The sequence below is a fragment of the Mesoplodon densirostris genome, chromosome 3 (genome assembly GCF_025265405.1).
Source record: "Mesoplodon densirostris isolate mMesDen1 chromosome 3, mMesDen1 primary haplotype, whole genome shotgun sequence".
Classification (NCBI taxonomy): Eukaryota; Metazoa; Chordata; class Mammalia; order Artiodactyla; family Ziphiidae; genus Mesoplodon; species Mesoplodon densirostris.
In genome coordinates, this window is record NC_082663.1 from 66,402,949 (window position 1) to 66,430,444 (window position 27,496).

Consider the following 27,496-nt stretch of genomic DNA (forward strand, 5'->3'; position numbering starts at 1 on the left):
ACATATGGAAATACATTTATGGGCATAAATTCTCATTTCTACATGTTTCAGTTATCTACTTAGAATGAATGGGATAAACCAAAGTGCAAGCAATAAAAACGTATACAAAGCCAGAAAATCAATAAATATTTGATGACTAAATGAAAGGAAAAAAACTCTAATAGAAATATAAACTAAATGTCCAGCCCATTTCCTCCAAGTAGTCTTTTAGAGAAAAAATCACACTCATTTAGAATCATAATTTATTTCAGAATGAACATCATTCAGTCTTAAAGGATTATTATTTTCCATTATATCAAGAATTATTCATGAAATATTAAACTTCTGCTTTCCTAAAAGACAGATTTTCCTTTATTCTTTGCCATTTCTGCTAGTGGAAAGTAGTAGTCTCCCTTTTCTTATTTCATCTTCATAAACTGTTAGTGCTTTATCTCAATTCTCTAAGATTTAGAAGGAACAAGTTCTCCCTCATCTTTCCTTCTCCGAAGATCCCAGACCCCACCAATGGAATTATTTTATAAATAATTTACCTATGCTGAAATTACAGGTGATAAGAACCATTTAAAGCCCTGACGTCTTTTCACATATATATATGATCAAACTGTACCTCTTAAATGACACATTGCTCAAATGTTAACTTTACTAATATTTTCTAACATTTTAATAGTTTCCAGAAAGCATAAATATGATTTATCAATACCACAATTTTTCTTGAGATAACTCAGTATTCTCCTTTCTATGCCAAGTAAACGTCTACTAATCCTCCAGGGGCCGGAATGTCACTTCCTCTTTAAGGAATCTCTATAGGTTCCTTTCCCTCCATTTCCTGAGCACTTTGTCACACTATTCTCATAGAGGATTCAGCATACTGCAGCGTAATGTGTGCCTTGATATGAAGGGAACCCACTTCAGAGGAAAGGACATGAAACCAGATCAGAGCAAGTACCTTAATGTCATGGTAATCAATCCATAAAATAAAACTGATATTTCTAAGAATCCTTAAAATTGATGGCAGCAGTGTATAAATCACCCTATATCTTATTTTAAATATTTCAACATGGCTTTAGATACTCTTTAAATCTTGGTCTTTAAGAGCAGGTTGATAATAAAGAAAATTTAAAATCACTAAAAAGTAAAATCTTCTTTAAAATGCCAATTTTATACTTAAGCATTTTCTATATACTACATTTTATTTTATGAGCACAATTTAGAACAAATCAATGATGAATAATACTAAGTTCTTTAGAATGAACAAATGTAACATTTAGGACAGTTGACAATTCTGAAAATTTAGAAGTCTGAGATATGTTCTACAATTTAAAGTAACTGAACTTTTTCGAGTATAAAACTATTCATGTGAAATTTGCTTCTATTTTTGAAAAAACAGTAGTTTTTAAATGACATAGAAATACACAATTACCAAGTTTGAGAAAACATGAACTTACAAAACAGTCTAAAAAATAAATACACACTTTAAAAAATGACTTCACAAAACTACTCAAGTGAAGTTTTACAAGTTCTATATTGTACAATTATAATAAAATCTGACTTACAGAATTTTATTCCAATATACCTTTTTGACACATTTTACAGCAAAAAGTTTTTAGAGTTAACTAGGTCAACCTCCTTATTTTATGTAAAAGAAAACCAAAGACCAAATTCTTTAACTGCCACTTTAGTTTTCTTAGAGCTATATAACATCCGACTATAGTAATACCTTTATAGAATAAAGGCAGGTACACATGCTTCATTCTTATGACTAACTGACCATAAATAAAATGCCTGACTTGGCATTTCCTCCTAGGCACCCCCAGCAACCTTGCAACCATTCACTTAATGTAGAATTCTTTATCTTTGTTACCACTCAACCATGAAAAGCTGAAAAGACAGTGGTATTTCAGGTAATCAAGTTAATTTGCACATAAAACACTAATTAGCATGTGCTCTTGATTCACCAGATGAAAAGAAATTTAACAACTGAAATATAAATTTAGTAAGCTCTATCTCTTCTTGAATATTTTTGGTAGAGTTTTGATAATATATGTTGTCTTTAGTTCATTTATTTTTGTTTTTAAGTCAAATACCGGAAGGGAATAGAAGATGGGTTAGGAATGGTGGTACATGGATGTGGTATTATTAGAAGAGTATTATCATTGTGATCAAGCTGTTCATTATAATGTGACAACTTGTAATGAGGTTCAGGAGGAAGGGAAGGAAGCAGTTAGCACATTCTAAGAGGGAATGTACAGAGTCGCATTCAATAAATACTTGGCTGTTTCCATAGCCGGGTCATTGATTGAGTGAGTGAACAACATTGATGGAAGAATCTATAAACCGGCAAAAGGTGTAATAAAGTTTGGTTCTCTTGTATAAAATCTTACCTGGCCAATTTATGTGTCTTGTTAAAAATAGGTAGTATCTATTGATATTGCAAAGGGTAAGGCACAGTACTGGCATAGTGTATCTGGTTGTCTAATGAGAAAATGCTTATATGTATAGAGGGGAAAATTCAGCTTGCTTATATAGGATAAATTATGTCTTCTAGAGCAGCAGTCTCCAACTTTTTTGGCACCAGGGACCAGTTTCATGGAAGACAATTTTCCCATGGACCGGGGGGTGGGGGGAGTTGGTGGGGTAGAGGGATGGTTTCAGGGTGATTCAAGGGCATTACATTTATTGTGCACTTTATTTCTATTATTATTACATTGTAATATATAATGAAATAATTATACAACTCACCATAATGCAGAATCAGTGGGAGCCCTGAGCTTGTTTTCACTTGCCACTCACTGATGAGGTTTTGATATGAGTCTGCAAGCAACTGATTTATTATGGTCTCTGTGCAGTCAAACCTCTCTGCTAATGATAATCTGTATTTGCAGCTGCTCCCCAGTGCCAGCATCACTGCCTCAGCTCCACCTCAGATCATCAGGCATTAGATTCTCATAAGGAGCATGTAACCTAGATCCCTCACATGTACAGTTCACAGTAGGGTTCACACTCCTATGAGAATCTAATGCCACTGCTGACCTGAGAGGGGGCGGAGCTCAGGCGGTAATGAGAGTGATGGGGAGCGGCTGTAAATACAGATGAAGCTTCGCTCGCTCACCCATGGCTCACTTCCTGCTGTGCAGCCCAGTTCCCTGGGGGTTGGGGACCCCTGTTCTAGAGGACCTAATAAAAGTAGGTAAAGAACGAAGTGTTGGAGATCCCAAGATGATACTGAGTTATAATTACAATATCTACATCAACAACATATGAGAGAATTTATGATTTAGATGACTAAGAAGGTCTTGTACTCTCTCCTACTGCTTTCAGGTCTCTCTATTTCTGGGGCATCAGGGTTGAAAATAGTGATTCTTAGGCAGTTTTACAAAGTAACAGTATTTAATAACCACTTTTGGGTATAGAAGGATGTCAGGTTAATTTATGTATGATTTGGAGAAAAAAAAAAAGTATGATAACCTCCCAATTTTTTTCTAAAGCAGAGGCCAGCCATGAGAACTGCCAGTAATTCAATATAGCAGGGCATTTCAACTGTTTGTCTAATATAGTGCCAGGTGTACACATGAGACCCTGGTCTTCTTAGATTTAAATACATTCAAAGAGCTATAATCCTCAGGTCTCAGAAACATGTTTTAGCTTACATATTTTCTTTCCATTAAGAAGAGGCTCAGCATTTGAGTAACATCATATTGTCCTTACCACATAACCATCTTTAGTCTAAAAATCTGTAAGAAAAAATGGTTATTTGCTAAAAAGTAATTTGCTTCCATCAACATTTAGGCAAAAACACAAGATACAAAGTGATACATAGCTAGGAAAAATATGGGTTATCTTCAGTAATTATATTAATTACATAAAGATCAAATATCTACCTTTCTTGATCCTATGCAGATATGACTTCAGACAGATATAATCTTCTGATATTTTTCACATACTATTTTAGGCAGACACAGGGAATAATATACAATTCTGTGTCATAAAAATTATTATAGAATCTTTCAAGGGAAAAACTTCTCTTGAACATAATTTTTTTAAATGATAAATATGGAAGATTATAATTATTTATAGTCTTGTAAAGGTAATAAAAATATGTTCACTATGAGATTTTACCCCAAGCATAAACATTCTCTTAAAAATTAAACATTACTTTTTATTCATTCTGGGTCCATTTTTTTAGTTGGTCCAATTCTCTTTACATGATTCTCCTATATAGATTTCTATTCTCTATTTTACTATTCAAAATCTCACTTAGAAGTAAATCTTTTTTTTCTTAATTGTGATAAGAGTTGAAGTCATATGGCTATCAATAATATATAATATTGAGAATATTATTTTGAAAAAAGCCTCACAAAAAGTGTTGTGACTTGTACATTCATTTCTGCCATCGTTCATATTGTAAGACTGTTCACATGTTTTTATTTTTATAATTCCATGAGATGCTTCATAAGTTTTCTGTAGAAAAGTAATGAAGCATAAATTATACATCAAATGAATTTCGTTAAAGTTACTTTACAATTCATATATCTTAATTTGTTCAGTTTCTTTTCTGTTTTTCAGGAAAATCTCCATCAGACATTACTGACACCCCAGTGGATAAGACACTCTTGATTAACACATTTTAATTCCAACTAGTATTAAACTAATTTAGCTCACAAAATGACATGCTTGTGCTGGCAATTCTGCTGATAAGCATAAATATGTAGTTTATCTTCCATACATCTTAGATATTCTATCATCAACACACAATTAAAATAACGCATATCAAATATCTGTAAAGTATGAACAGATAGATGTTGTTTTGGCAAGGCTAATCCAATTCAGCACAGAGTTATAAGCAGGTTGATTCTTCTGATATGGATTTAGTCTAAGCATTAACATTGCTCATTTCTATTATGGGCCTTTTCAAAAAGATGAGACTATTTCTCAAGCCTTCATTACCATATATCAGATACTGGCTTGTGGCAATGGACTTGTGGATTGTGAATGGGGACTATGCTGCCTTCTGGTCAAATCAACTACAGAAGTTTGAATAACACTCTATAAAAAACTTTAATTTGTTTTAGATCAATTTATATTCACAAATACACACAGACTCTTTTACTTTTTTTTGGTGTCTGTGGGACAAGTAGCTGAAGTCCTGCGTAAGTTGAATCTCGCTCTGTGCTGCCTCCCATCGCTGACTAAAGTCACAAGGACAGATCAACCCACATTATTAGTATATTAAAAAAAGACACTATGGGTATGAAAATCAATATGTGAGGTTTATAATTGAGGAAGAGTATTGGGCGGACTCAATAAAAAAAGAAGCAAAAACAATAATTTTTTAAAACTACTCTTAATTTTTCATTGAAGAATGCAAAAACATTCCCCTCTTCCCCAACCTTTTCCCTATTTTATATTCATGCTTCCACATAAACTTGTTCTAGATGAGAGGGTGGGAGACAAGCACTTTAATTTACCTAAAAGTACCATTAGGTTAAAAAAAAAAAAAGCTACTTTGTTCTGATACCCTTCTGGTATCTTGATATGCTAGGTAAGTTTCTACTGATAAAGCAGTAGTCTTTTCAAATTCACAAGCAGCGATAACATTTGTTAAAGAAACCTGCCTATGGGCTTGGTCTCTGATACAAGTGGCAGATTATATATATTTTTACTTTCTTTAAAATGAAATGTTACACTTCATATTCACTTGGTTACTTACCTGCAAACATGAAGTCTAAAGTTACTCAACTCAAGTCTGAACTGTATAATCTTTTCTACTGAACAGATTTTAACAGAAATTATTAATGCCCCAAAAAGTCTGTTTTGAAACTACAGCTTACTAATTTGACTAATGCTAAAAAGTATAAAAATAAGCAAGATGAGAGAATTCAAATTGCACAAAGTGATTTCTCCATCTCCAGTTAAGATGCACTTTGAACCACGTGTCTTAGTAGATACAGAATAAATGTACAGAATAAAACTAAGACAAATTTGAGTGGAGAAAATATTACTGATGTCAAAGGTATTTGTAATGTCAGATTATTTATAGAATATAAAAATGACAGAAAACAGGTAGTAGTCGCATTTGCAGGCATTCTTAGTAAGTAACTCTATTTTACTCTTTCTTGATAAGCATCCTACTGTGTACAAAGAATATCCGACTACTCTATTGCTTGGCATTATGTCTTAAACTCAAGATTATACCTGATTGTTGGGTATAATAGATGGCACCTGGCAATTGCCTATACTCTCTGTCCACAGGTGCCAGCAGAGCAGTTTTCTTTGCCCCTCGGCAGGAATGAACAGTTTATAATAGCCAACACTTCATTCCCAACAGCATTTCTTTGACCTCCCCAGCCTCCCTCTCCAGCTACTGCCTCATCTTCACTTTCCCTTTACAGCAAAACTCTTTGAAACTCTTTGAAAGAGTTGGACACACTCGTCTGCAATTTCTCTCTTCCTACTTTATCTTGAATTTACTTTTATGTGGCTGTCACCCCCATCACTCCACTGAAACTGGCCTTATCAAAGTCATCAGTGACCACCTTGTTAGGTCCAATGGTCAGATGTCGGTCCTCAACTAATTGGAACTATCAGCAGCATTTGACACAGCTATCATTCCTCACTTCCCTGCATTTTTCTTCTTGGCTTCCAGGCTCCCACATTGCCTGGTTTTCTTCCTAACTCATGTGCTCCTTCTTCCCATTCTTCTTGCTGGTTCCTCCTCATCTTCTTGCCTTCTTAAAAACAGAACCCTGGGATCCTTGAGCTTCTTGTCTCTCTCTCTACTCATTACGTGGGTGATGTCCTCCAGGCTCACAGCTTTCAATATTATCCATATGCTAATAACTCCCAAATGCGTCTAGCCCAAGCCTCAAGCATAAAACTCCAGATCTGATACCGTGCTCCCTACTCGACATCTCTTGAATATCTAATAGCCATCTTAATCTTAACAAGTTTAAACTTAAGCTTCTGATTGTCCCCTCATACCTCCTCTTGCAGTTTTACCTATATAACACGGGTAAATGTCAGCTCCGTTCTTTCAGCTGAACAGGCCAAAGGAGTCGCCCTTGATTTGTCTTTTCCTCTCACAACACATACCCAAACCATCGCCAAAATCTGTTGGCTCTAACTTCAAAATATATCTAGAATCCAGTCACTTCTCACCACTGTTACCAGCCTTGTTTGAGCCATAATATTCTCTTGTAAAGTTTTGCAGTGACATCCAAATTGGTCTCCCTGTTTCCACCTTTCCCTCCTATAGATGAATCTCAACGTAACAGCCAGAAAGACCCTGCTAAAACCCTCCACTCAGAACAAAACACCAAATCCCTACAGTGACTTACAAAATTCTACTTGATGTGGCTTTCTATTGCCTACGACTTCGTATATAATTGCTCTCCCCAGCTGACACTCCACTATAGTTACTCAGGCATTCTCTTTGTCCCTGGAAAAGCTGGTCATGCACTGAACTCAAGGGCTTTATACTTGCTTATCCCTCAGCCTAGAACACTTCCTTCAGGTACCAGATGCTTGTTCCCTCACTTCCTTCAGGTCTTTACTTAAATGGCATCTTCTTGATGAGTCCTTCTGTGGTCACCCCATCCAGAACTTCCTCAACACTGCCTATTTTCCTTTTCTGCTTCATTTTTCTCTCTAGTCCTTATCACAATCTAACATATCATATATTTAAAAATAATTATTTGTTTACTGACTGTCTCCCATAGTGGACACTACGTTGGATGTGGGTAAGGATTTCTGGTTAGCTTGTTTACTGCAGTAACTCTAGCACAGCGTGGTGGGAGGGGACCATAAATATTTGTTGCTGAATGTCATCAGCACTCTGAGCCAGTGGTTCTCAAATTTTAGCTTGTAAGACTCATCTGTTAAAAATAAAAAACAAACAACAAAAACCAAAGGATTTCCAGTGCCACTGCCCCACGACCAAGAATCCTGATATACTGGGAGGCAGATGACCCCCAGGACTCTTGACAATAGTACAAGAATACTCTTGGAGAAACACTGTTCTTGGTCTTTACCCTTTGGATTTCTTACAGGCCATCTAGTGGTGACCATATTCATAAAGAATAGGAGTGGGTAAATTATGGCTCATGGCTAAATGTGGTCCACCGCTTGTTTTTGTAAATAATGTTTTACTGGAATAGCCATGCTCTTTAGTGCACACAGTGTCTATGGCTGCCTTTATACTACAACAACAGAGTTGAGTAGCGTGACCTCAAAGCCTTCAAATCCTAAAATATTTACTATCTGGCTTTTTACAGAAAAAGTTTGTTGACCTCTGATATAGATAGAAGATAAATTATTCCAGAACACCACCTAGTGATAAGCTATTTTGTAAATATATATATATATATATATATTTTTTTTTTTTAATGGTGTTTTCTTTTTTTTTTTTGGCTGCACGGCATGGCATGTGGGATCTCAGTTCCCCAACCAGGGATTGAACCCGTGCTTAACCACTGGACCACCAAGGAAGTCTGATAAGCTATTTTTCAAAAAGCTGAAGGTATCCTTATGTATACTTAAGACAAATCTATCTGACCCATATAGGGAATTTGCAATATATTTGCTATTTGATTTATATTTAATAATCCATTCCTTACCTTTAATTCCCCAAAGAATGGTGCCCATTTTTGTTTCTGTAACCAACGTTAAACCAAAAACTAAGATTGTGTTATAAATTGCCTTTGGATATTTGCTATACATTTTTTTTTGTTTCCCAAGGCCCTATAATAAAAATAGAGGTGTTCTGGGAAGAATTTTCAAAAATAAGATATTGGTCTAGGATGGCCAAGTTAACTTTTTCATAAATACCCATTTTGATAAATAAACATCAAAAGTAAGGTTTCTAACAGGAAACTATTTCATTCCATTCTAATTGAAAAACACAAGTAAAGAGTCTAAACCCCTGACACCCCCTTCTTTGCTTGTTGTCCATCTAGTCACTGCTATCGGGTCTTCAGTTGTTTGAAACTGCGATTTAAAAAAAAAAAACTTACTTAGTTACTCAAGCTGAGCAGTTTTAATTTGTTCTAATAGTTGAGGCCAGAAAAACTATTACCATAACTGCAGGAAAGCATTATCAAAGCCAGCAGCTGTCAGGCACCTTTATTTTTTTAGGCTGCTTTTATCTTTATACTAGAGAAAGACTTGTTCTGTTCTCAATATTCAGAATTTTTGTTCTTTAAAGATTCAAAATTACATTTTTAAGAAAATTAAACTTCAGTTTTATTTCTTGAACTTTGACAAATAAGCAACCTTCCTCACCTCTACTCTCCAAATCCTGTTGTATTTAATTCTGAGAAATACTATTTTTAATGTGTGAATTTTAAACTATATATATTGATAATGTTAGATATTATAGTTCAGTAAGTCAATTCAACTTGAGATATTCAGTATTCCACTTATTCAAATTAAGAAATGATGTACTTACTAATCTTTTGGTTTGTTATCTGACATCAAAGATGATATCTACAACTTCTGGGGAGAAGGAAAGGGAGTTTCTCCTGTCTTAGAGTATTTCCTAATACTAACTTCTGAAACAGCCATGATCAGGAGGGATAAGAGGAAAGGCATACCATTGGGAGAGAAGACAATTTAAAGATTAATAATAGAAGGAAACTGAGAAGGAATGGAGACTATTTAACTACTATATCTATAAATAATAGGGTAAAACAGGTGCTACTGATAATAAAAGGTTGTTTTGTGAAAGTCAATAGGAAGAGGAGTATGCTTAGTTATGAAGGTATCTTCAAAATGTAGGACTTATGTCTAAAAATAAATCAAATAAATATCTACCTCCAGAAACATTTAACCAGGGCTTGTAAAAACATTTCTTGTCTTTTTCCTTTTCAGTTTTAAGTGTTAGATTAAATAATTGTTTTTCTCCTTTTTGATTCTCTTTCTTTTAAAATATCAAGAATATTATATTACCCTGAGCTTTGTTTTTGTCTTTGGTGCTTTATGAATGTCATTTATATTGAGTTTTTCTTGTCAATAAGTGTACCATGGAGAAAAGGGGAGATTTCCTTGTATTTTTGTTGTTTTTGTTGTTCTTATTACATTATTACTATGTCAAAGCATTAGGTCAGCTTGCTACAGTGCAGTCTTGCTAAAAATAGAACCTTTGGAAAATATACCCAAACAAGTAGAGACATCGGCAAACCACCACTAGATGGCAAAACCGCTTTACCATTGCTAACATTCTGCTTGTAGAAAGAATGTGACTTAGGAACCTGCTGCAACATATTTTCCACCATATCACAGTTTTGATCAATTCGGATTTTAAAATATGGATGGCCACTGTAGTCCGAAACTAAATTACTTGGTATACTTTATCTTCAACAAGTATTTATAATCTTATTCATGTCAAAGCCTTACATTTACAATCCATCATCAATGTATTATTAGTTTTCAACAGTTCTCAGTAAAGAAGACAGATCCAGTGACTAAGAATACAGCAAATGTATTAAGATAAAAATCAAAACACAATATAATACATGGTAAAAATGAACAAAAGGCTATACAGAATTCAAAATTAAATATTTACAAGTATATCCCACATTAGTTATATACGCAAAGATATCTACATTAGACCTATTAAAAAGATTACATTGTGTTTTTATATAAAAGTTATAGATGTGTTTGATTAGTGATAAAAACAAGATGTGGTTTTCTTAAAAGTTTTCTTGTGGTAAACAGCAGAAAGAAGGAAAAAATAAAGTATTTTTTTCACTCCCCTCAGATTTTTTTGGTTGAAATAAGAAATGCCCATTTCTTTAACGTAGTTTAAGTTATATTAAATTCACAAGAGATTTCTTACTACTCAAATCTAGAAAATTATAAAGCAACAGAGTTAATAGTCTATATTTTTAAAAAACATAAATGAATGAGAAGTTTGTTTTATAAGTGCATTTTACTAAACTATTTTGATTATTATACGTAAGTGTGAAGAAAATCTAATTGGTTCAAGGATTAATGCTGCCTATTTGATAAAACTACAGGAATCAAATTTTGCCTGACTTTTAGTAAGAATGCTATGAGAATGAATATACAGCAGGTTGATGCTTTTAATGCGTAATTCAGATTTCTTAGCATACAATGAAACTTTTGAATAATACTTTAGCATAGGGACAGGAGAGTCAGAGTATAGACTTAGTTCTGAGGACCTATTAGGTGTATTCACACCACACCACAGTACTGTATTTTCTTCCACCAAAACTGCCAAACTCTAGTTAGATCAAAGGCCACTTCTACTATCTTCCCACTGACCCCAGTAGCAACACTCCTCAATTTAAGAAAGTTGCTCTAAAGTCATTCACCAGTTCCATGGTAGGTCACTTTGAGAATTTAGAGGGTTTCTTATACAAATTACTCCTTTGATAAAAGACTCCAAGTAAATAAATGTGTCTTACTTCAAATGGCTTTATTTTACTAAACGGACACCTCCTTTTGCATGTCCAACTATTCCTCTTGATTTTACTTACTTTGATCTCCTACTCAACAATAGAAGCACCCCCATTTCAATTAAAAAAGGTCAAGGTTTAAGTCTGAACCATGCTGATATCTGTCACAAATAGATGTGACATATATCAACATGGTTGATAGATGCTAATCTAGAGACCGTCTTCCAGGATGGACTTATTAAATGTATGCGGTATTAATCGTAACTATTTTGGAGTTTGAGTTAATTGATATTATTCAAATGCAGTTGTTATGAATTCACAAATTTAGAGTTTGTAATAATTCCACTTCATAATATATTTAAGTCTATACTTATAATGGAAAAGAGGGGGCTTGTTCTGCAGTGTAAACAGGGATAAAACGAGAATGTTTGTCTATTTAGGAGAATGTTTTCAATGTACTTCTTATGGTAGGATCACACAGTGAGTAGAGCTCAGAACTGTTGAAGCTGGTGAAGCTTTATGTGTTAATTAAAATTCTTCTTGCTTTACTTTCCTTTATTCATTAAATTCTAATAGTCTCAGTCTTTTCCTGGTCTAGTCCCATCCAGCCATCCCCAAATAAGTTTTGCATTTCCTCACTACTTCTCACTATACTATTGCTCATTATTTTCTCTTTTTATTTTTTTAAAAATTTATTTTATTTATTTATTTTTGGCTGCATTGGATCTTTGCTGCTGTGCACGGGCTTTCTCTAGTTGCAGCGAGCCAGGGCTACTCTTCCTTGCATTGCGCGGGATTCTCATTGCAGTGGCTTCTCTTGTTGAGGAGCACAGGCTCTAGGTGTGCAGGCTCAGCAGTTGTGGCACGGCGGGCTCAGTAGTTGTGGCTCGTGGGCTCAGTAGTTGTGGCTCACAGGCTCAGTGGTTGTGGCTCGTGGGCTCTGGAGCACAGGCTCAGTAGTTGTGGCACACGGGCTTCATTGCTTCATGGCACGTGGGTTCTCCCCGGACCAGGGATCGAACCCATGTCCCCTGCATTGGCAGGTGGATTCTTAATCACTGTGCCATCAGGGAAGCCCTATTTACTGTTTTGACAATATATGTCTGACAATGACTCTCCCAAGATTGGGTTTGGTGGCCTTCTGATGTGCTCTAAAAACATGCACTACTCATTTAATATAGCCATTTTCTTTCTAAATTCTAATTGCCTTCTCTCTCTCTCTTATTCACCACAGTGTGAGTTTTTTAACGGCAGGGATTTTGTATACAACTATATCATAGGTGCCTAAAAAAGCCTAAATCTACTCTATAGTTTGAATTCAGGTCACTGCCCTTCTTAAAGATGTCTGACAGTTCCTACATGCCTACTGAATAAAGACTCAAGTTCTTAACATGGCATATAAGGCCCTTCTCAAGATGCTACAGCTTATCTTCCAATTTCATTTCCAGGAATTCCTGCCTGCCCTCCCCTCTACTTTCCATTCATATTACCCTGAACACGTCTGCACAGGTCATTCTGATGCTTCCACACTTTTGCTTATACTTTTCCCACTTTCTGAAATATCATTCCTCTGCTTGTTGTTTTCTTGGAAAACTTTTTCCAAACCTCTCTTAGCTCCAGTTCAGGCAGACTTTATAGCTCTCTCTTCTAGGTCAACACAGAACTTTACTCTGTTACAGCACATATCTTGCTGTATTACAGTTATTTATTTTTAATAATGACTCTCTGGCTAGACAGTGAGCTTCAGGAAGGTACATATTATACATACTCATTTTTATATGCCTACCACAGTGCCTGGCATCTAGTCAAGTATTTATCTAATTGTATTAAAACAGAAGTTAATTCTGTTTCAACTACTCTTATCAAGACTCAGGCAGAAGGCAGGTAGGTAAGGGAAGAATGGTTCATTCTACAAAATGTAAAAATGAAGATGTATAGGTTTATGCATCTTTGCTTAACCCTAGGAAGAATTTGGCTTCCTTCCCAACCTACTGCCTCTTTTTTAAAGGGCCACTTAGAGAGCTTCTGCTAGCCCTTGTAAGTAGATTAAACTCTTCTGATTTACTCCCTAACTCCAATCTATCCTTAGTAAGAGAAATAAGAGCATGAGGAAAAAATATAAAGTGAGCTAGAAATATTTTATGAGTAACGATCAACTCTGAACTTTAAAAGGTAAAGTCAATGGCAGAAGTTGAGAAAGCCTTGCCTTGAATCCCAGTCCTGTGACTTTCTGACTTTGTGCAAACTTCTTATCATGCTTTGGTTTTTTCATCTGTGCAATGGTAATGATGATAATACTTACTTTACCCCTAGGTTATTGTGAGGATTAAGAGTTTGTACACATGAAATATTTAGAACAAAGCATGGCATACAGTAAGCAGTTACTAAGTGTTAGCTATTATTATTATTATATTAAACAGTGATTGTTTAATTAATAACCAAGAGTTATAATATGTTCCTAGATTTTAAGAAAGGGGCCTCAAGACAGAATGTGAGCTCTAAGACTTTTGAATATTAATATACAGTAGCCAGACAAATAGCATATCCTAAAGGACTTTACATTTCAGACTTAGTACTAGGTTCTAATTATGACTTTTTTTATTCAATTGCTGTACTGTGGAAAATTACTTATAATTTTATTTCTCCATTTTCACATTTATAAAGTACATTGATCTACACTGAAATGATGGTATGTATTAATTAACAAATGATTATCAGGGACTTTGAAAATATAAAACACTAAAGTGACAAATTAGTTTATAAGTACCTGATGTAATTCATTAACAATATAGCATATAACATTAATTCCTGTAATGCCTTCCAACTGCAGTTCTTAACTCCTAAATTCTTCCTAATTTTCTCAAAGGGTGGTATAAAATTAAGTATGGAGTTAAAAAAAAATTAACTTCAGAATCTATGTAGCTTTGGGTTAAAAAACTGTCAGATTTAAATGTGGATGCCATAGGGCTTTTCTAGTGGCGCAGTGGTTGAGAGTCCGCCTGCCGATGCAGGGGACACGGGTTCATGCCCTGGTCCGGGAGGATCCCACATACCGCAGAGCGGCTGGGCCCGTGGGCCATGGCTGCTGAGCCTGCGCGTCCGGAGCCTGTGCTCCGCAACGGGAGAGGCCGCAGCAGTGAGAGGCCTGCGTACCACAAAAAAAAAAAAAAAAAAAAGTGGATGCCATCAAATTGAAAAGTGATGTAATTCTAAAATCATTATCATCTTTTGCTAAAATAAATGTGCTTGTTGCAAATTTAAAATACTAACATATGTATTTTAAAATCTGATTTTATAAATGTTATATAATGATATTGATAAAAATTCAGTTTAAAAGCCACAAAGATGATTCTCAAAATATTTTGTTATAGCCTATAATTTTGATAAATGAATAGGTTATGACTTAGCCATAATGTGAAAGTACAGCCAAATCTTGATTATCTTTAGTCTGTGGAGATATGGATGGCTTGGATAGTTAAAATCCATATATCATTCCAAAACCTCATCCATTAGCCTTTTCTCCCACCAAATCTTCACCACAGTTAGCTTAGCTAATTTGCATTTCAGCTACCTTTCTTTCTTACTTGCACAGTGAAATGGTAAAATATACGAATAAAAATTTGACAATAAAGAAAATATTGGAAGGAAGGGCTAATCTACATACAAGATAACCAGTCTCTGAATAATCAAGAGTTGGCTGCACAGCATTATGTTTACCTTAAGGATTAAAATAGCCTCATTCTCCTTCATATATTTCAATAAAATCGAACAGGAGTTGCTATGCCTTAACATTCCTAGTCAGAGTTTCTCTGAGTACCTGAAAGAACCCTGGTGGTACAGGACCTACTGGCATGCCATCTCCTGGGGGAATGTTTCCTAGCACTGGACTGGGAGCTGCTGCAGCACTCTGCAAAGAATAAAGGAGAAACAAACCTATATCATTACAGAGAAGGCACAGAACAAAAGACTGATGATAATAGACTGTAGGAAGGGAAGCTTTTCATTCCTGGGAACAAATATTGGTAATTTCCCCCACTCCAGAGGTAAACTAAGATGTAGCAGTTAGTTTAGGATATGACTAAGTTATTTGGTTTAAACAGGTCTCTTTAAACTTTTTGAAATCACAGAACTTTAATAAGATAGTATATTTGAGTAAAATATAAAAGGCAAATAAAATGATAAAGTGATAGAAGTTTAAGTAAATGCTTTATTTTAAGGCACAGCCTTCTGAAATGGCAACATCAACAACAAATAGATAAATATTTAAGTAACAAGTTTGAAAATGGTGGTTGTAGGAGTTGGAAAAAAGAACTCTGTTTAGATTATGCTTTTCTCTGTCATAAATAAGTATAATTACTTCTCGTCTATAGGTGGCAACACGCACATTATTCACTTTCTGATATACTATAATTGGTAGCCAAAATATAATTGATAGCAAAAAAAAGGGTGGTGAGGATGAAAAAGTAATTAGGAGATTGAATAAGAGAAAGGAATTAGATTTGGAGAGATTAGTCTCAGATAAACAGATTATGAAAAAATCAGATGGAAAAATTCAAAGTCTACTTTACTTGCAAATTATTTCATGGAATCCTACGGCTTCATGAAATAGGAATATGAAAAACTTTGGGATAGGCTCTTTGTAATCAAGTCAAGGTTTTAGATTTAACTCTTACATAGAGCAGTAATACATACAACTATTTTACAACCATGAATTTCATCCCTCAATCTCGTTAGACACATTACAAATACTAAGAACAGCCAAGAAGGGAGCAGAAATATGCTGAAGACAGATCAGTATGAATTCAACAGTTCTGTTATGAAAAGAACTCAAAACAAATCCTGGATCTATTTGTGTGTATTTGTTGTACTTTTCTCACTTGTACATCAGTTTATTCATTCATGAATTAATATTCCATTAGAAGATATAATATCTCAGTATATTTGTAGCATATATTTCCCAATATATAAATTGATAAAAAATACTAAAACATGTTTATTCTATAGTAGTGGAAGTTATTATCACTGAAAGCCAATGATTTTAGTATTTCCTGAGGAAACCTAGATTTAAATATGGTTATCTAAAATGTTGGTTACCTATGAATGCCAACATTCTAAACTTCTGATAAAGCATAGAAGTATAAAAGGAGAAATAATATTTCTTAGATATTAATATGAAACATCAATCTATCATCCCATTTTAAGCAAAAACATGCAATTTCATTCAGTGTACATTAATTGAATACCTACCATTTGTCAGATAGCTCTATTTTGCGTTACAATATCAACACTCACGTTTTTAAAAAATGAAAGGCAAATTGTTTTTCATTTTAATTAAACTTGCATAAAAGTTTAATACACAATGTTAGAGTAAGAGAAAAAGTTACCACCTAACAGTTATCTTCTTTTAGTTTAAATATATGTGGTTACAGGCAGATCTAGGAAGAAAGATTTGATCTACATCCTTTGACAGTCAATTATTTTAATGGGGAAGTTGCTCTTAGTACTGAAAGCTAGACATAGGATGTCACTATTGTTCTAATTAATTGCAGAATAGAAACTTGTTTTTGCAATAAAAAAGACTTACGTAAAAAGAGAGACAAGTTTGTAAAACACACTCACCTATGCTTTTATAGAAATGTATACTACAATGTTGAGCAGGTTTACAAGAACAAAACAGAATTCAGTGAACTGGTGCACCTCCTTAGTGTTGTTCAAAGATGCTATTTCTCCTGCAATTCTTGTTGCCTGGCAGAGTATAGCTACATAATTTCTAGTATAGAGCACGATGCTTTAGTTTTCTCATGTAATAGCAATTTCTAGGCTTGGCCTAAGGACAGAAATTGAAGTGAACAGAATACTAGTAATTATCCAGTTTATTTACCCAATACAAAGCACTGGTATAGAGCACTGCAGTCCAAACTTCACTTTGTGGATCACATTTTTGAGCTAAATTATCCATCCATTCTTCTGGGATTTATTGACAAGGGATAATTCCCTCCTTTATTGTACTGTGTGGACTCAAGCTTAGAGTACCATTTGGTACACCATGTTGATCAATAACAAATACTAGTCTGATAATAAACACTGAAGAGTTACACTAAATGGTACTCTAAGTTTTGTAAAAGAGTATATTTCTCAAACTGCCTAACTTGCTCATTTTTATATGGTAGCAATAATAAATAATACATGTTTTGAAACTGTAAGCTAAATAAGAATCAAGTTTGGGGAATTAGAGCTTAATGTAGACGTACCACATTTCTTGGGTTTCATTGCTGGAATTTCTGAGACTTGTCTCAAGTTTACTTCCAACTCATGAGACAAATTTATCTCATGACTTGAGGATCCACAGAAAGTTGTTGTTGGCTCTAACTCAAGTATGTATAATATTATTCTGGGGGTTTGTGACTGAATTAAGAAAGGAGAGCAAATAATTTAATTATACTAAGAACTACTACAAAGCATTAGTTTCACTGGATTTGTGTGAATTCCCATTAGAATACCATGGAAAATCCTTTATATATAATATATCCACAATTATTTAGGGTTGACTTTTTATATTCTCTCTCTTGTAAAAAAGAAAGACATATAAATAATATGGCTATAAAATACTTCTAACTAAACTGAATACATAAGACTTTGGAGCAATGTAAAAATATTAATTATCATTAAAATTATTTTTTCTTTTTACTAGTTTACTTTGTATGTTTTTAACATATACTTTCACATATGTATTTTCTAACTGCTCTTAAGTCATTTACTTTGTCATGTGACTTGAATTTCAAGGTTTTTTGGAAGTGAAAACTTTACTTTTAATTTTTAAAATATTTTCCCAAATCACTAATATAAATTTTACCTGCTTTTTATAAATATAATATATTAAATTTGGTGTTTTCAAATGAACTAAATTATGGAACAATTATTTGCTTTTCCAGGGATATATTAAAATGAACTTTAAAGAGTCACCACGAAATCTTTCTTCATGTTGCTATATATTTATCTTTGTTTAAGTCTCCTCTCTTGGACTTTCTGTTTTTGTATCTTTCTACCTATAAGAAGGCACAAGTCAATCTGTGCCCCTTCCTCTCTGTGTTATTTATTTTCCCTTGTATATACGTCCAGCACCATTTCCCATTTTGCCCCTTCTCTTAAATGCTATTATATAATTGAATTTTAATAATAATTTTTATTCTCTAATTCCCTATTTCTGAATTTAAAGAACAGAGATGTATACTGTTACTTTATATTTTCCCTTCTTAAATAAAAACCTGAAATAAAAGCTAGAAGAGTCCTTATTTTGACCTTAGTTATTATCACTAGTGGCCTCTGGTAGAAAAAAAAAGTTGTATATACTTCTGTAAGGAGGTTTCAAAACAATAGGCATAAAATAAAATTTTGCTTAAAAATAAAATTAAGATACAATTGGTTATAACATAATTAGCATTCATCAAGATTCTACACATTAAATAACTAACAGTTTTAGTTACTAAGGATGGTACAGAACCAGCTGCCTAACTATACACTGGGGAATCAAGATATAAAGTCTACATTTGGTGGAAAAGGAAAAAATACTTTAAGTATATGTAAAATTGTAAAGGTAATAACAGAGGAACTAAAATAGTGATATACTTACTAGAAATTGGAAGGAGGATTAAAGGTAAGAGTAGGTAGGAAGAGACCAGGCAGAGAATTATTTGTCTTTACTATTAACACACTTATACTATTTTTAAGTCAGATATAAGTATTGTTTGAGAAACATTTAAAATGGTCATACAGTAGACTCCCTTATCTGTGGAGACAGAGTCCAAGACCTCTAATGGATGCCTGAAACTGCGATGGTACTGAACTCTATATATATTATGTTTTTTCCTATACATACATAACTATGATAAAGTTTAATTTATAAATTAGGTACAGTAAGAGATTAACAACAATAACTAATAATAAAATAGAACGATTATAACAATATACTGTGATAAAAGTTATGTGAATGTGGTCTCTTTCCTTCATCAACTTCCTCACCTCTGCCAGAAATGCGGCAGCGGCTTCTTCAGCAGCCTTTCTAGTAATTTTTATATTTTCTGATCTACACCTATTCCTGCATCTGTGTAACCATCCCTTACTAGCAGTAAATGGCTTGGTGTCACTTGTTTCAGAGGATCTCTTGCTGAAGTCTCTGTAGAGGCTCGATATGCTTTCTGGCCCAACACAATGTTGTCAATCAGAACACGTTTTCTGTTCATGTCTCCCACCCACAAATTTTAATGACTTTCCTACCTTAACTAGTGCTTAGCATGCACTGTGGGCATGACTTTTGCAGTCTGAGGTGTGAAAACTAGCACAGATTTCCTTTTCCTTTGTCACAATTTCACAGATAGAAGACTCCTTCTTACCACAGATCTTAGCAACCTCAGCATACGATTGCTTTTCTTTCCTTATTAAGTTGAGAACTTTCACCTTTTCACTTAAAGGAAGCCCTTTTCAGCTTCTCTTTGCCATATCTGAATTGCCTGCATCACTACTGTTGTGCTTTGGGGCCATTGTTAAGTAAAATAAGGGTGACTTGAACACAAGCACTGTGATACCACTACACTGTATCTGATAACCCAGACGGCTGCTAAGTGACTAATGGGTGGGTCAAGCTGGACAAAGGGATGATTCACGTCCCAGGCAGGATGTAGCAGGACATGGTGAGACTTCATCATGCTACTCAGAATGGTCCACATTTTAAAACTTATGAATTGTTTATTTCTGGAATCTTCCATTTAATTTTTTTCAGAACTTGGTTGACTGTAACTAGAACTGCAGAAATCAAAACCGTGGTTAATCAGGGCCCTGTAGTAGGTTTCCTGTCTTCACAATTTTAATGCAGAGCACAGTTAAATATTTTAGCTGTTGGTTGAAGACATGTTCTTTATTATACTAAGAAATATTTCTATGCCTAATATTTTAAAAACAATTTTCAAAAATCAGGAATAATAAAAGAGACTTTGCCTTTTCATATTTGATGGGTATTATTTGGCTTTCTTTTTTTTTTTTTTGCGGTACGCTGGCCTCCCACTGCTGTGGCCTCTCCTGTTGCGGAGCACAGGCTCTGGACACGCAGGCTCAGCAGCCATGGCTCACGGGCCCAGCCGCTCCGCGGCATGTGGGATCTTCCCAGACTGGGGCACGAACCCATGTCCCCTGCATCGGCAGGCGGACTCTCAACCACTGCGCCACCAGGGAAGACCCTGGTTTTCTTTTGTCAAAGACACTTTGCCTTTTCATATTTGATTGGTTCCATTTGGTTTTTCTTTTGGGATATAAGTAATTATATATTGATAGTTTTCTTAAACCATCGTTGTATTTATGAGATAAGTCATGCTTGATCATCATGGATGATCCTTTTAATAGGCTAATGAATTATATTAGCTAATATTTTATTTAGGATCTTTACATCTATATTCTAAATGAGACAGGTTTAGAAAATTCCTTGCTGGATTATATTCAAATTTAAGCATTAGGATTATTCTACCTTCTAAAATGGACTGGATTGCAAACTCTTTTATAATGCTCTGAAGAAATTTACATAATATGGTGTTTATCTACTTTGTAAAGTTAAAATATATGCAGCGGGTAAAACTGCCTGAATACAAAGGCAATTTTGGAAGTAATTATGGCCATTATTGTTTTTATATTTTCTACTTCTATTTACTTCAATTCTGTTCACTTATATTTTCCCCAGAAAACTTCATTTCATTGAGATTTTTAGTTTTATTCATATACACACCACATTCACATGCTTAAAAAGGTCCTCTGTAGCAGCTGTGAGAGACTGCCAGTAGACCACAAACATCTGTTTCCCTCTTCTTCTATGGTAATAGAACTGTAGCCAGGGACCTGGCAGCCCAGCTACACTACATTACTCAGTCTCCCTTGCTCTCACCAAGAATTAGGCTCTTACTAATGTGAGCAGAAGAGGTATGCACCACTTCTAGACTGCCTCCTACTTTTTAACTGGAGATCTAATTTCTGTCATGCCTACAAAACCAATGTCCTGAACAATGACAGAGCACCCACTAGCCTTAGTCTCTGGATGACTTGTGGAGCACAGCCTGCCCACCTGCCCTGGACTGCCTTACTGAACTGCTGGCACTAGACAGATGATGACTTGTTTTCTCTCTCCTAAATTGAATTAGTGTTCTCATCATTATCTTTGCCAGGAATTGTTCTATTAGTTCACTTTCTTTTTAATTAATATGTTTTCTTCTTTAAAAAATTATCTCTATTTTCCTTTTTTGTAAAAAAGGTTTCGTTTATTTTCAAAATTCTTAATAGATTGGTAACTATTTCCTTTTTTTAAATATAAAGAATATAAAACTGTAAATTTCACTCTGAATTTACCTTTGATTGCATTTGCAAGGTTTGATGGTGGTGTTCATGATTTTTTTCCTAAATCATCCAATAGTATAATTTCGATTTCCCAAAGAGTTACTGAATATAACTGGAAACCAAAATTATACTGATTAGATGATTTAGAAAAAAACAAGAACACCAATATCAAACCTTTTAGATTTAACCAAAGATATACTTTAATTTACAAATGGTTGGAGGTTTTATTTTCCTTTTTAATTTCTGGTTTTCCCAATTGTGTCCAGGTAAGATATACTATACAACTTCAGTATTTAGGAATTTGTTGAATAATTTTTTGTGGTCTAATCAATGACCAATTTTCATAATTTCCCAGGGATATTTAATAAAATATCCATGTTCCTGCTCTACATTTTTATCCATTTGCCTAATATCTTTATATTGTCTCTAATTTTTGTCCCCTTGCTCTTTCAAATGTATATAATACCCTATTATTGTTGTTTGTCAATTTCTCCTTTCTTTTTCATGTTTAATAATCACTGCCTTGAATCTATTTTGCCCAAAATTGACATTGCAAACTCAGCTTTTTTGTGTGTGCATATATCAAATCATCTCCCGTCCATTTATTTTTAAACTTTATGCTGTATTTTATCTACCTGTTTCACTTGTTAGCAGAAAAGCACTTTCATATGCATCTAATGAGATGTCCTTTAAAATTAGAAAAAAGAAACTTTTTTTTATCTTAAGCTTTAAAGGTACCAGCGTTAAGACAAACAATATTGTTTATGTTTCTTTATGAAAAATGAAGTTAGCTTTCTCTTCCTATTCTACATCTCCCTTTTCCATTTCCTAACCCTTATTATAAACATCTGGAGTTTTAGGCATATAAACTTTTTGTTTTCATCAGCTCTGCTTTTAGTAATAATTTTTGACCTCTACATTCAGTTTTATAGTTATACTTTCAGTATCAAAAACAACTTTAATTTTGTCTAGTTTTTTTCTCCTATCAGTTTAAAACAATAACATAACTGTGCTACTCACGAGTTTTAATTTTTATATATTTCTTAGTTGGCTAGAGGATGTATGAATATCATTTTCCAAATCCTTATATGTGCAAATGTCTTTTTTTGACTCTCATCAAAACTATAGACACCACCATTGTCTGGTATTTACTGTTCCAGAGAAGTCTGATGCCATCCTGATTTTTGTTCCTTGGGGTGTAATCTGTTTTTCTCTTCTAAAGATCTGAAGCATGTTTTCTTGATATTTATAATTCCCAGATGTTTCCATTCCATTTCTAAGTACTGATCTCTAAATTTCTTGCCTAGAGTGAGATTAACCTTTTCAATGATCATACGTAGGTTATTTTTTTCTAATGCTAGAAAGTTGGGGGGAAATCTTTTCAGTTAATAGATGTAAAGCAAAAATCTGGCAAACCTTAAAGGGTCATTCTTTGCAAATGTTTTTAGCAACTAAGTAAATAATTATGATATTATTGATAACTTGGGAAATATGCTTAGGAATCTTGATAGGACAGGATTTTAATAGGTTATTAGTGGCATGGGAACCTGGTTGGTACACTTGTAGAAAGCACATTTCATGTATATATCATGTGCTATAAAAAAATTAATAAATTTTAACTAAGTAATCCTTCTGTTCAGACACTATCCAAATATAAATTCTGAACTATGAGAAAAACAGTATGCATAAAATATGTTCACTGTCATATATTTATAGTAAGAAATATTCGAGGTAACCCCCAAATTCAGCAATAATATAATATTTCTATAAATTGTAGCACATATAAGACATATATGTGTCTAAACATGATAGAACATGTTTCAACTATTAAAAATCGTAGTTACAAGTGGAATTATTTGGGAAACATAGGAGTTTATTTATGATATAGTGCTATGTAAAACATGCCAAATATAGAATTGGGTGTATGATTATAATTACGGAAATGGTAAAAAATAATCTACCAAAGATGGTGGGTGGATACATAAAATTAACTGTTAGAATGATATAACTGATGAATTTTTTAATAAAACATTCACACACTTTCTGAAGTTTCATATTTCTAATATAAATAAAGATTATTATAGATTAAAAATACACACTGCCAGTTTTGTCAATAGCTATAAAGCAAGACCAAATGCTAACTTAAGACAAACCTAATCCCTAAAATTTAAGGTTAAATAAAATGCAAGTATTTCTAACTTAAAAAAAGAACTCTTATTTCAATAAAACCTGAAACATTTTAATTTTCAGACCATGAAGAACCAGTTTTTCTGTTTTGGAAAGTTAGATCCTAGAAATAATCTAAAAATCACTTTCATTAATCCTGGGCATTTGTTAGCATTGTCTTCACAAGTTCGTTTTTAGAGCCACATGCTTCTACCCTAGCCCACTCCACTCAGTCACCCTCTTAGAGTCCAGAGAACCAGCATCACTGATTATTGTGTACTTTTTAGGCTTGTTTTAGAAATATTTTATATGTGCTTTCACAAAAACAATTATCCAGAGTATAGTATTCAACCCTTTAGGCTTCCAAAACAGGGACAGACCCAGAAAGAGCATTAAAAACAAAATTAAAAGTAGCCCCTGAGCGCCTAGAAACATAAAGTGTAAAAGAGTTGATCTAAGTATTACAGCTTGATGTTTGCCACACAGAAGAAAAAGAGTGCTTTGACTGGCTGGTAATTTCTACAAAATGTTAACTTTTTCATATGAAAGCCAAGAAGCGTGGGAAATATGACAGGCAACAGAAGCGAAGCAGCTACGGGTGCTAAAAAATGTTTTAAGTGCAAGAGAAATGCAAAAATACCCTGATAAACACAGTGATTATTTCATTCCTAAAGAATACTTTAGCAGGCAGCCTTTAATTTAGCTGTTAATTTTCAGAACAGCAGCCATGTTTCATGGTTCAGAAATCAGGTTCCCTGAATTCTCTATTCAGCTTTAATCAGAAAAGGTAGATTATAAGAGAAAGGACTAACAAATTGGTAGATTTAGTTAGGTGAGGGGTATTTGGTGTTCATTGTACTATCTTTAAACTCTCCTATAGGTTTGAAAATTTTCAAAATAACATGTAGAAAAAAATATAATTGAAATAAGCTAATGAAATTAGGCTCCAATCTGCAGTAATGTAGAGAAAAATTCAGCTTAAACAAGTGCTAAGACTGTACTTCCCAAGATGAATTTAGGGACTCTGCACTACCACATGAACTCTTCTCCACCTCCGTATTTTCAATAAATTAAGTTTAAAAAGTAAAAAGAAAGAAAGAAAAAGGGCTGACATAAAGAATTTGCTTTGGGACAATTAAGTTCTAGGTGGTATCTTCACTTCTGTACAAGCATCCCAAATATTACGTACCTACTATGTACCTGGGGCTGTTCTAAGATGCACAGATTCATTCTGATCACAAAGAATTTTGAACCTAGTGCAATTACTCCTCAAAATTATGAGTTACTAAGGAAACTCATATAAATAGCATATAAAATTTTCTGTTTAAAAATGAAACAAAATGGGGATATTTAAGACACCATTTTTAGCATTCATATAAGCTCAGGGCTCAAGAAGCACTTACTGTCTTCATATGAATTTCAGAGGTTGGGCAAATTGTTATTACAGCATTAAGCCTGCATTATGGCCACATAGTCAAACTATAGGCCTATCTGTGAGCTTTTCCATTAAACACCCTCTCCCCGCCCCAATCCACAAACTAATTTTAGTCAAACATTTAATAAAATAACCTTAAACAGTATTTCATAATACCATAGTTTAAAGGAAAAACAAGGAAAAGTTATTAGAAATACTAGTGTTGTTACCCTCTTTCACAAGTTTTTAACAGTTATAGATTCTGGTCATTGCCCTACTTTTTCCTTTTTGACCTCAAAGATGGAAGCCTTTGTCTCTTTTCTACACTATTGATTCAGTATAAAAATCCCTAAGCTTCTAGTTGTTTGGGGTCTAGGTATTTTAACTATTCTTATTGGTAAGAGAAACTGGATAATCAGAGTCATCCCTTGGCAAAAAATTGTTTTCCTCTGTGGTAGGCAGAATAGCCCCCCAAAGATATCTATGCCCTAATCCCTGGAGCCTGTGAATGTGGTGGTCTCTAGACTCTGAGAGCAGCCTCTGGCTGACTCCTACAACCACAAGGAACTGAATTCTACCAGCAACCTACATAAGTCTGAAAGTGGATTCTTCTCAGAGCCTCCTAGGAAGAACCCAGCAGGCCCAGACCTTGATTTCAGCCTGGTGAGACCTAGAGGAGAAAAAACAGCTTAGTCAACCCAGACTTCTGACCTACAGAACTGTGAGATAATAAACTTTTAAGCTGCTAAATTTGTGGCAGTTTGTTAAGTTAGCAATAGAAAACTAATACACCCCTCCCCCAAAATTACTATTACATTTTGAAGAACATCTTCCATGGGGCATCTAGAAACTAGGGAACTCTATGGGTCCTTAGAGGTTACTGTACTTGCCCTGTTGCACAGTGCTTGTTTGCAAATACTATGATTTTGATTAAATCAACTGTCCTTCTGATTAAAAATAAACAAAAGTATCTCCCAGGTTTAACAAAGCTTACTTTTGTGGTATTCTTGGTCTCACAAATCTTTTAGTGGCTGTGAATCATGCCCCTCAGTTTTTTCCCTTCCACAGTTAAGAGTAGGGAAGCATAGTGAGAAGAATGGCACACGAAGCATCTTTTCTTCAGCTATAATTGCCTGCCAGGACTCTACTCTGTCTTCTTCTTATCCACAAAGGAATAACTCCTTAACTATTAACTGAAGGCTCCACCAATCCCATCTAGATTCCAGCCAAGCTAGCTCCTAGGATAGGGAGACTACAAAGACAACTGAAACCATAGTTTAGGATTCACCATCATGTCAACTTTGCTAATGGTCTCTGACCCAGTACACTGATTCAAAGAAACTAGGATCCAGCTTCAATCCTTGTATCAGAAAAAGGTCTATTTCTTACTTCCTTTTGCTGGGCTTTCAGTCCCAGTTCCCATCTAATTAGCATCTCATTGCCTTAGAGACAAGAGGAAAACATTCTATTGAGTTCTTTCCTCATATTAATTCTGAGGGAGCACGTTCTGCCACTGGACTTCCATTTCCACAGTCGAGTCATCAGTATTTGCAGTTGGATTCCCTTGACACCAACAGTTCATCTGTCTAGATCTCTACTCATTATTTCTTGTCATGCCCCCTCCCCTACCCCCACGCATAGCTTTTTGCACCTGCAGAATATTCCCATTACTCATTCTCTAGTATCCTAATGATGACCATTTGCACATACCTCTGCCTGTTACCTACTATCAGTCTCTAAGACCTCCAAGGCACATCTACTAACCTGTCTTGACCTCCTCTCAATGGTCTGCTGTACACCCTCTCTCAATTGTTTCCTCTGTCATCTGGCTTTGTCTTAGAATCCAAGGCACGCTTATTCTGATTGCCATGACCAAAGAAACTCTATTTAAGAAGTTCTTTTTTAAAACTTTGTCATAGAACAAATTACAGTCATGGAGGTATAGCTCTATATCAATAGCAAGAATCACTGTAATTTTTGTTTGTGTATTTAATTTTTCCAGGAAGAAGATAATGATTATATACTCATCTTTTAAAAAGTCACATTCCTTATGAGTCAGCTAAAAAGTTTACACAAAAAGGCACACCTTCTCTGAAATATCTTTTTCTCTTTTGTAATTTACAGCTTCTAT

At 34.3% G+C, this 27,496-nt stretch overlaps 1 protein-coding gene across 3 annotated transcripts in view; it reads right to left on the minus strand.

The window, feature by feature from the left end:
* Positions 1–27,496, minus strand: part of SSBP2 (single stranded DNA binding protein 2) — a 309,703-nt gene that overhangs the window by 76,914 nt on the left and 205,293 nt on the right. For 2 of the 3 annotated variants that reach the window (XM_060091794.1, XM_060091792.1), the window contains exon 5: positions 15,232–15,321. The exons of the other annotated variant lie outside the window; for it this stretch is intronic. In XM_060091794.1, the coding sequence (XP_059947777.1) occupies positions 15,232–15,321 (90 nt within the window). The remainder of the gene's footprint in view (positions 1–15,231; positions 15,322–27,496) is intronic. 3 annotated transcript variants of the gene reach the window in all.